Genomic DNA, 10816 nt, shown 5'->3' on the forward strand with positions numbered 1-10816 from the left:
TTTAAGTCAAAAAGTACTTTTTGGCAAAAGCTTCAATTTAAACTTTTGTCAAAAGTGCGTTTTGACTATTTTTTGGATTTTTAGACCATTAATAGCGCTTTCAATTATTTTTATCAAACGAGTACTTTTTTCTTCAAACGAACTTTTTGAATGTTAAACACACTTTTAAGCCTCTTAAACACACACCCAAACATGCCCTTAGATTCCGAGACAAGGCCATAATCCTTACTAAGCACCCTCATTTAAATATGGAAGTGGGCATAATTGAATTCTTTGAACACATCCACTCCTATATTCTTACTTTAAGTAGTACAACCAATTCTCCAGAAGAAAACATCTAAAGCATCATTCTGTACATGCCACACAATTACATACAACAACAAACAAACAGACCTTGTCTATGAAGAACTAAACACAAGATAATGCCATTCAATCTCCCTTGAACAACCACATTCTGTGTTTTCAACCAGTGTTTTCCTTTAATATGTTGGGTATTTCTCTTTAATCCTTTGATGTGAGCCTCTATTTACTCTTAGCAGCTTCAAAATCGCAAGGGGCAACAATTTGTTGAACTTATGGAACTTGGACATTTAATCTCCCTTAGTGTTGTCGATATATTACCCGGTTGTGTCTAACCAATGCAGCTGGTGGGTACAAATCTTTGTTCAAATCAACTGAAGGATTAGAACAAGCAATGCTCCTCGAATCTGCATTAGAAAATACCATTGGCTTTTTATGGCACACAAAATCCTCCATAAAAGGCCTCTGCAAACCATGAGGGAAGAACCCGCAAGCTCTTTGCTTAGCCCTAGTTGACTCTGTGAGATTCAAGTAGCTGGGAGTACGGAGATTGCTTTCTCCTATTGTTGGAGATGTGGATGTAGATGAAGTTGATGCACAACTCTCATCATATAGAGATTCAGAACTTGGGGCAGAAGATGAGCAACTGATTTGACCAACTGAAAGTGGTCTAGCTGAGATCCTGGATTTCACATAATCTAAAGAATGTGAAGGAAAATTGACAACATTTTCATCGCTTTTCCTAGACAATGGAGTAAGTTCTGAGGGGTCAGTCATCAATCTGCTTTCCCATGGCTTGACTGCCATCCAACGGTCTAACCAGCTCCATTCAGAGATGTTCTTATCTTGCCTATGATGCTTGGGAGAAGTCACTGGCTTGCTGGTTCTTGACCTGGGACTAGCAGACAATCTTGGTTGCTGAAAACAAGAAATTCAGCATCCTCGAACAACATTTATTGTACATATTCAACATAATCTATATGAATCATTTTCCAGACAGCTTTAACTAGGCGACATATTCAATTTCATTACCTGTTGAAAGCGGGAGTAGGCAATTGCTCTCTCCCTCTTGAGAGCTCCTTCTTGCCTCATTTGTAGCTTTGCTCTGACTTCATCTATGGTTCCTGGACTATCACACCATCCGTGCTGAGAATTTTCAAGATTGATAATATTGTTAACATTGTATATAGAACTGGCATCCTCATAATAAGAATACATAAAAGTAAAAGTAGGGCTGTAATGGAGCCGAGTCGAGCTTTAAAATTTTAAGATGGGCTCGTTTATGAAGATGCTTCTTCGAGCTGAGCTATGAAATGTGTGTTGAAGCTCGGCTCGTTTAAAATTCGGGTGAGCTCGAGCTAATGCTCGAGTTCGTTGAGAATGCTATTCGAGCCAAGTTGGGCCCAACTCGAGCTCGAGCTAAATTATTAAAATCTTTAATGTATGATCCGAGTAGAGTGTAAGCTCGAATTTTAAAACAACCTCTAAATATTTATCTATAGTATAAATATAAATATTAAGTAATTTATATTACATATATTACTTAATTACTAATATACATACTTAAATTTATATAACTAACTTTTTGTATTATATATATATAGAAGATATATGAATGAGTTAACGAGTTGGGCAAATGAACCGGTCGAACTTTAAACGAGCTGAGCTCACGAGCCCCTATTGAGTTCGAGTCAAGTTAAACTGAGCTGTGGAACATACTGGTTTATTTACAGCCCCACATAAAAGTATTGAAAAAACAAGAGCTTATGATATCGAACCTCAGCCTGCTTCATGGGATCAATAAGGTGTTCATCCAATAGCCCTTCTGAGGATGTCCTCACAGAATTTGCCCTTACTCGAGCCTGAACCCGAACAAGAGCCTGCATGCACCTCAGTGTAACAGCAGCTTGCTTCCGAACCTGCCTGCCTCGAAATATAGCTTGAAGCCTCACCACTGCTCTCAAAGCCCTCAAAGCCTGTCTTGCCTGCAATCATGTCATTAAGGCCACTGAGAAGAAGTGCATAAATAGTACTTCAAAAGCATATAAGAGGAATTAAGGAGCACATAGATGAGAAGATTATGGGCATTATTTTTCTACAATATAATTCAAACAAAAAGAAAACTTGAATGAAACATCAACCAAACATGTTGTCTAGCTCTGTTTGGTTAACTTACAAGAGGCAGAGTAGTTGTTCTTATTTACTTACATTGAACAACAAAGAAGGAAAAAGGAAAATACTTGAGCTGCTACTCTTTACATAAAACATGGGTTTTTGTCGGTGCAAGTCATGGGAGGAAAGGGCTGCTAAATATTATATTTTAGCCACAGTTTTTTGTTTCAATTTGTTTCGGTCCGATTAAGCCAAAGAAGAGAGATTAATTTACCAAGAAGCCTCGAAACACGGATTGGATCCGAATGGCAGCCCATTCTTGCTTGATCACCATGAAATCTTTAGGTTGTGCTCTCATTACAGTAGCAATGGCGGAATTGAAAGCATCAGAGGAAGAATCGGACGCCTTAGATGCAAAAATGTGGCCCCTATTCATGCCCTCTGATGAGCTCCTCCATAGCCTCCATTTCTTCTTGGTGTTATCCCCAACCTTTTCCTGAACAACAAGAACAGAAATAAGATAAACAATGAAAACATGAAAACCAGAGACAAAAACAGGGGAAGAAAAGCAAAGAGTTTGGTTAGAAATGTTTTGGCTTACCTGGTTGGTTGCGTGGGGCTTCTTTAGAGTGAATAGTGATTTTAGCCATTTTCCTGAGGCACCCATTTGAGTAATTAAAGTAGCTTGTTTCAGAAAGCAGAGCGGAGAGAGCAGGGTGTTTTCAGAAAAGAAAAGAAAAAATGTTTCTGGTGAACAAGAATTTCACACTAGAAGCTATAGCGAGAGCGAGCTAGAGAGACAAAGAAGGTGAAAAGAAGAGAGAATAGAGTGATATGGAAATGGAAGTCCGTAGAGTGAAGCAATGAAAGAGAGGACTGAGGAGAACGGGGGGTTTGGAGTGGAATTTGGAAGAAGAGAGCTCTGGCTTAAGAGTTAAGAGTTAATGCGAGAGAATTTGAATTTTGAAATTCGAAATGAAAAGTCAGAAATACGTAACGGATAGTGTAAGCACTTTTTTAGTGTATGCCGCTCCATGCAATCTTCTTAATTAAGCCAACGTTAAAATATTACAACTTTATTATTATTTTGGTTTTTCGTTTGAATTATTAAATTATTATAGATTTCTAATTGGGATGGTTTGCTTGGGTCCACTGGATGGGCTTAATTTTATATGATTATATCAAATAAATAGGTGTACCCTGTCAAATATAAAAACCATATATTTGGTTCATAATGTTTTCTTTTTCGCCGGAAGAAATTAGGAACGTAAAGAAAAGAAAATTTCACTTTTACCCATCCCAATAACAATATATATATATAAGTTATATAACTCCTTGCAAATTCATGACAAATTTGCCGAGAGAGAAGCATAACTTAAATAAATAATTCCCCCTCCCCTCCCCTCTAGAGCCCAGTGAAACCCTAAGCCCCCCCTCCAGAGCGCCGCCGCCGCCGCCTCAAGTGAGGAGAGATGCAGGCAACGGCATCCCTCCTCCCCTCAACCTCTCCACTTCGGGTGCTCGTATTTTACTTGATGTCCCTAGTCCCGGTACCCCCTCTCTTCCCCCTCATCCCACCTTTTGCAAGGGTTCCGTCGATCCGGCTGGGTTTGTTTTCGTTTCTCCCTGATTGTGCTTCTTTGCTTTCGTTCTTTGATTTTGCTTTTTTGCTTCCTGGTTTTCGTTTTTAGGCTCGTTTCTGTCTTTGGTGTTTTCTATTCTGTTATGCTTGTATTCTCTCTCGGTGGGTACTGTTTTTGGGGGTTTTCACTCAAACTCTCCACCTCCCTGTTTGTTTGTGTGTGCCACTAATCTTCTCTGCGCCCGCTTCGCCGCTCACCGCTCGCTGTCGGGTCTTTTCACGCACCCCTCCTGCGCCAAGCTTTTTGTGCCACCTTCCGCGGCGGTTTCCAGCCAGCTCGCGATCGGCTTCCTCTGGCTGCCGTGACCCGCTTTGTGTGTTTTTCGCGTTTATTTCCCTGTATTGTTGTTTTTTTCTGTAATTTCTTTTCCTGCATTTGTTTTACTGTTCCTTTTATTTCCCTGTATGGTTTTTTCTTTTTGCTTGTAATAAGGCTCTTTCCTCCTACTTTGTTGCGCCCGGTTGCTGTCCGTTATTACTAGTCCAAATCCTTGGGTTGTGGATGTGAACTTTATCCTGGCCTTCGGGTCGAGGAGGATGAGTATCGGCTTGGGGGTTTTGCTCTCAAGGTAGAGGAATAAGTATCGGCTTAGGAGTTTTGCTCTCAAGGCCGAGGAATAAGCGTTACCTATGCATTAGATTGTGTCTGTTTGATGCAGATCTGATTTTTAAACCTGATGATTAGTCATAGGTTAGTGGATGCTGTGTTATGGTTGATTTGGTCTGTTGTTGATGACTGTATCTTTAGCTTCGGCTATGATTTACTTCAGAACTTTTTGTTTTGTTTGTAAGAGCTTTAGGCTCGCAATTTTTATCAATGAATGAGTATGATACGTTTTAAAAAAAAAAAAAAAAAAAAACTTAAATAAATAATTAACGTAATTATTTTACAAGTAGCAATTAAAATCTAGAGAGAAAAAGCCTGTTCCCCCTCCCACCCTACTCCCATCTTCTTTCCAATCAGTTTTTTTTTTTTTTTTTGGTCTTCCGACCAATTCAATTGTTCCGGCCATCCCTTTGCTTATGCTATGTTGCCTCCGTTCGCCCTCTCGCCTTCCCAGAATCGGTTGAACTTTAGATTTTATTTTTCAATTCTAGATTTAGTCTTCTCAATTGGTTTCGTTCAGTCACATGCTGGCTTACTGTGCTCCCTGCCTCCTCAACTACTCATCAACGCAAAACGGCTCTATCTCATCCACCATGCGCCGGCCAGTGCGCTTTGCTTCCCGCACTGGCCAATGCGCAAAATTACACTTTGCCCACTTCAAACTAACACATAATTTGCATGTACAACCTATTAATTACCACTAATAAACTCCGGGGTCGTCTTACAACATAGAGAGAGAGAGAGAGAGAGAGAGAGAGAGAGAGAGAATGAGAATGTGGAAAATTTTATTCAAGTATTTTTCAATGATGGATACAAGAACAAATCTTATATGGAGGAAAGTCATCCAACCACAAAGAACAATGTTAAAAAGAAAAAAAGAACAATGTTAAAAGGAAAAAAAAAAAAAGAATTATATGGAGTTAAATAATCTTGCACCCAATGTCAACCAATTTGGGTAATTAGTCCCTTCCCATCACTTATTACTACTTTTTTCTGACCCTAATAGAGCTAGCTATAAATGCCACTAGCTAGCCATGTCCCTCATGACACATCCAAAAGAAGCCAAAAAAGATTCATCATTTTGTGTTGAATCTAATCAATTAGCAGTAGAAAGGTGCACTCTTGGGCTTGGAAGTCCCATACATGCAAGCCTTGGTGAGAGGTGGATTTTGGGACTAGGCCTTGGCGAAGGGATGGGAGCATTAATGCCTTGAAAGTGTCCTGGCTTTGTCCTAGGCGACAGATTCACTTGTTCAAGTGCCTGAAATTGGAGCTTTGCTGGGTAGTCTCTCACACACACTATACGAGCACCAGCTCCACTACTCCATTTACATGAAAAACGCTTGGCAAATTGGAATTCCTTTGCTTCCACATTGTTTCCAATTCCGTTCACACCATCATCATCATGACCAATTGACTCTGCCTTTTCTTCCTTACGTGTAACTTTCAATGGTGGGATATCGTCATCTACAGGATATTTCTGCAATACACCCATTAAGAAATTAACACCATTAATTAGTTGGTATATAAAGTAATCATTGAATTTGGGCCAACCATGTGAGAGAGGACTGAAGAAATTAATTACCTTAACGTCGGTCAAGCTTACATGGTGGTCTTCTAGGAAACTGATGAACTCCAGGAAGTTCTCTTCTGTCGGCTGATAATGACCACTATAGGGCCATATAGCCTGACAAATGTGAAAGGAAATGATAAATTATACTGATACCAAAAATGGTAAATTTAATCATTTTAATTAATATTATAAGAACATATTTGAAATCATGTTAGAAAATAGAGATTTTAAAACTAAAGAGTTTTTCAAAAAATTCTTCTTTTAAGCATTTTGTAAAAATATATTCTAACCATTTTTAAAGTAAAGAAGCCAAACAAGTACCGAGTATTTTTACCAAACAAACAAGCTTTTTGTTTGCCACGTATTTTTAGGTACTAAAAGCGCATTTTAAGCTTTATAACATAAATCCAAACAGGCTCTAACACTCCTCGTATGAGTTCAAACTCTAAATGAAAAATGAATGACAAAGATAAAGGTTAAGCTTATAATTTTTATGCTCTAATATCATGTTAAATCTTCGCATAAAAAACCTAGTATAAATTTAAGGAATGTATGCATGTGAAGTCCATGTTTGTATCCATATATGCATGCATCTCAGTATATATTTGTATATAAAAGATACCTCAAGAACCCCATTATGGGCCACCAATCTTCCAGCAGCGGTGGTGGCACCACCAGCTAGAAAACTAGAGTGCTGAAACTGGCCTTTCTTCTTCTCCCCAACATACAAGTTCCTCGTTGTGCTGAGAACAAATATCCACTTTGTGCCATCATCAGTGTTCACAGGAGCTCCACTTTGTCTGTAAACAAGCCTCCCACTCTCTACAATCACTTCATATGCTTCTCTCTCTTTCTGCCATGAGCAACTTAAATGTTATTAATCACAATTAATATGCCTACATTTTGGTGAATCCTAAAGCCCTTTTCTGCAATAAAAAATTAACTCATCTACTTACTGGTCGAAGGTATATGATGCATTGACGTTGCAGATTGGTCCTCGGGCACTTCTCAACATTTACCTCTTTGCCATCTCCGACATCCAACCTTCAATTTCAACGAACAAGGATTTAGAAAGAACAAGTCTATATATATATAATATATAAGCATGTCTAGCTTTCAGGTTGTTGCAGGTTTATTTACCAATAGAAGAAGGGTTGGGAGCTGCCGCTGTCAAACCAAACATTGTAGTACAAGTGCAGATTGTGCCCATATCTATGCCTTGGATCAATCTGTGCAAATGCAAAGCAAAGAGAAAAGTTAACATGCCTTTTATCTCTTCTTTTGTCATGCAACGTCATTTTAACTGTGTAACAGTCATATACTGAGGCGCGGCAGATATAAAAGAGGCAAGCGGGGCACCCGCCCAATCCAAAAATTTTTGAAATTTTTTTTCTTTCTAAAGGTAATTTTTTTTTGTCTTAGGTTTTTTTGACTCAAACCCTTACTCCTCTTTCTTCTGCCCCTCCAAAATTTTTTTAAAATTTATTATTTTAGTTCCGCCCCTCCTAATTCGAATTCTTAGATCCACCATTGGTCGTATATCAGTCTAATAAATAGCGTTACTTTTTCTTAAGTGATCTTTTATTTATGTTAATGATCAAGTTGAGTCAAAGTTGAGTCAACTGCCAAAAGACTATTCCAACAACCTATGTAAAATATGTGGAATGTACATAGAATGTGGACTTACAGCTTCAAGCCAGTGTCTTAGAGCCAATTTCTGAGCTTTCTCGTTTTTTGATAGACCTTTACCAACCTACAATCAACCACACAGCATTATACAAAGGAATTCTTGCAAGATGTTTGAATTTGTCACCAATCCCATCACAGTCAAACACTTTAATAGACAGAGAAAACCAATGTTGGAAATTTTCAAGGTAATGAATTTTGTTTGAACCACGGCCAAAAACTTTTTGAATTTAATTAATGAAGAAAGAAAGAAAGAAAGAAACCTTTGCAGCCCTAGTCCTTGCCCGTGCCCATCTGGAAACAGCAGTTTCTGATCTATCAGGCTCAAAAAATGATATGGAACACCGCTTTAGAGCTGCAAAATCTAATGCCTTCCACCTACAACAATTATATATATATATACATATATAAGAAGCAAAACTTCACAATTTGTGGCAAAGGAAATATATAGATTTGGCTAATATAACCCACCAGAGCTCCTCAACAACTACAGCACAATCTGCAAGGTTCCGTCTAGTCCTGTAACTCTTGTACACTTTCTGCAGCTTGATTGCAGCTGCATTAAGCTCATTGGTGGTCTTTGGAGAAAACTGAATTTGGGGTTTCTCCAAAGAGGCTGTGGGATATAATTCATTGAAAGAAGCAGCTGTGTGAAGCTTCAGCTCTCCCACTTTCCTCTTCTTGGAGCTTTTAGCTATCCCACTTTCCTTTTCTTCAATGTTAATCATTTTCTCTAACCCCTCCTCATATTGATCAATTATGTAGTCCGAACCACCTTTCTTGAAGCTTACTGTTCTCATCAATGTCGTCTTCCTTTCTTTGGACTCATTGGTGAATCTTCCCATAACCATTTCTAACTTTTCCCTCAAGCTACCTAGCGAAGAACATGATCAGAGCAAAGAAAATGTGAATTTTGATGGATCAACCTAATCAGAAAGAAGAATTATATATAATCTCAAAATATTCACAGCAAGCAATAAGACGTATCACTGTCTATACCGTTAGATGCAACAACATTAAATGTACAGCGAGTAACGAGACTACCTTAAAATCAAAAAAAAAAAAAAAACAACCATAAAGAAATGAACAAGTACTGGTGATAGATGATCATGAGACATTCTCACCTGAAGATCACACAAAATCAGTTTCTTCACAATTCCCTTTGTCTGTGGGTGTGTTTCTGTAGAGTATTCAATTGACTATTTCTATTCTTTATATATGTAATCGTTGAAGATGCAAAGGAAATGATGTTTAATTACTGACCGTTTCCCTTCTTTATATAGTAGCAGTAAGTAAGCCATGAAAGTGCAAAGAAAGTGGAGTGAAGTTTACTTAATTGCACCTTCAAATACGTATTGGACAAAGATTGCAGAAAACAGAGCAAATGTTTGAATTTTTCTTTTTTTCTTTATTCTTTTTTTCCCTTCAAAACGGGTTGTTAGAACTTGGAATGGACAAAGAAAATTGGCTTGACTTGAAAATACATTGAACTCGGGGAGTTGAAGGGTTCAAAGTTTCACATAAATCATATTTAATTCATTTTGGAAACGAAAAGGGAACGTTTGGAAGATTTGTTCTTCAACTCCGAGACAGTTGCATAGGACCAAAGTCTGTTACCCATCAGAAACAAAAGTCCTAATTTTGCTTTCTTTTACCCTCTATTAATTTCAGACAAGAATGGGAAAGAAGGTTAAGGTTGTCACGGACTCACGTGTTTTGACAAGATTTCGTGAAAGATCAGCAGACAAGGCTTTGAGAAACAGAAAGTGACGGCCGCGAAAATAACTACCTAGCTAATGCGGCTATACCAAGCAAGACTTGGACGAAATTAAAAAAAAAAGGAACCTAATTTGAGCTTGCATCTTAACCGTCCACACAATGTTTCGGCCCATCAGATTCCGCGTCCCGACATAAACCCTTAATAAGGCACCATTTCGTTTGCGAAATAAATCATTTGAATTGGTAAGAATATATTCATAGGAATAATTATTCTTGTTGGAATAATTAATCTCTTAGAGCATCTCTAGCAATATTATTAGGTATTTTACCTAGTGAAAAAGTACAATTATTTACTTCAGCTATTGTTTTTTCACTATACACTCCAACAGATTCTCTATTTCATTTTCTACTTGCTTTAAAATATTATTTTTCATTATTTTTTTATTATATTATTGCCAACACTTAATTAAAGGGAAAAACAAACACATATGTATAAATCATTCATAAAAAAAATAAATAATAAACACATATGAGAAATATTCATCTCACATGCAGGCACTAATTCTTAAAATTAATAACATAAATAAATTTTTTCATCCAACTGCAATTGATTTGTTTCCATCTGTGTGTTTCCATGCATTAAATTTTTTTATCCAACTGCAATTGATTTTTTTTCATCCGTGTTTCCATGAAATAAATTTTTTTTGCATTCAATTTTTTCATCCAACTGTGTGAAAAACTATTGTGAGTGAGAGAGATAAATTTTGTGTTTGAGAGAAAGACGTAGCCGGTGTGAAGAGATATTCAAAAGAAATAAAAGATGTTAGGTGAAATAAAGAAATAATAAACAATATTTTATGCATCTAGTGTGCTACAGTGAATAGCTCCAAATTGCTATTCATTGTAGCAATGTAGGTATTCTAACTAATGGTAAGCTACTATCCCTAAGGGGTAGTTCAATTGGCTGCGGACCACGCCTCATGAAGCGGAAGTCACTAGTTCGAATCTCCCCTCTCCTTGTGTGGATATGTCAAAAAATAAAAAAAAAAAAAAATAATGGCAAGCTACTCTGTTGGAGCTAAAAAAAAAAGAACAATAATAACTAAATATAGCTAATATTAATCTTTTAACTAAACTGCTGAAGATGCTCTTACATAGAGAAATGAGAGGAATGGCT

At 37.5% G+C, this 10816-nt stretch overlaps 2 protein-coding genes across 2 annotated transcripts; both read right to left on the minus strand.

Moving 5' to 3' along the window:
- Positions 1-229: 229 nt before the first annotated feature.
- Positions 230-3297, minus strand: LOC132187322 (protein IQ-DOMAIN 8). The gene is made up of 5 exons (XM_059601602.2): positions 3014-3297; positions 2687-2908; positions 2079-2285; positions 1333-1446; positions 230-1218 (listed from the first exon to the last, which is right to left on the minus strand). The coding sequence occupies exons 1-5, from the start codon at positions 3077-3079 to the stop codon at positions 601-603; spliced, it is 1227 nt and encodes a 408-aa protein (XP_059457585.1). The 5' UTR covers positions 3080-3297; the 3' UTR covers positions 230-600.
- A 2460-nt stretch (positions 3298-5757) lies between these two features.
- Positions 5758-8771, minus strand: LOC132187846 (IQ domain-containing protein IQM1-like). The gene is made up of 8 exons (XM_088517522.1): positions 8392-8771; positions 8184-8298; positions 7922-7987; positions 7375-7463; positions 7191-7278; positions 6857-7087; positions 6247-6348; positions 5758-6141 (listed from the first exon to the last, which is right to left on the minus strand). Exons 1-8 carry the CDS (start codon positions 8769-8771, stop codon positions 5758-5760), a joined length of 1455 nt encoding a protein of 484 aa, XP_088373648.1.
- Positions 8772-10816: the final 2045 nt, after the last annotated feature.

The sequence above is a fragment of the Corylus avellana genome, chromosome 6, assembly GCF_965113065.1.
Source record: "Corylus avellana chromosome 6, dhCorAvel1.hap1.2, whole genome shotgun sequence".
NCBI lineage: Eukaryota > Viridiplantae > Streptophyta > Magnoliopsida > Fagales > Betulaceae > Corylus > Corylus avellana.

Coding starts and splice junctions, on each gene's coding strand:
- LOC132187322 (XM_059601602.2), bottom strand. CDS start 3,079: ATGGGTGCCTCAGGAAAATGGCTAAAATCACTATTCACTCTAAAGAAG. Junction 2,909..3,013: donor AGCCCCACGCAACCAACCAG/GTAAGCCAAAAC, acceptor CTTGTTGTTCAG/GAAAAGGTTGGGGATAACAC. Junction 1,447..2,078: donor ATCCCATGAAGCAGGCTGAG/GTTCGATATCAT, acceptor GAAAATTCTCAG/CACGGATGGTGTGATAGTCC.
- LOC132187846 (XM_088517522.1), bottom strand. CDS start 8,771: ATGGTTATGGGAAGATTCACCAATGAGTCCAAAGAAAGGAAGACGACA. Junction 8,299..8,391: donor GTAGTTGTTGAGGAGCTCTG/GTGGGTTATATT, acceptor TAATTGTTGTAG/GTGGAAGGCATTAGATTTTG. Junction 7,088..7,190: donor GCATCATATACCTTCGACCA/GTAAGTAGATGA, acceptor TGCTCATGGCAG/AAAGAGAGAGAAGCATATGA.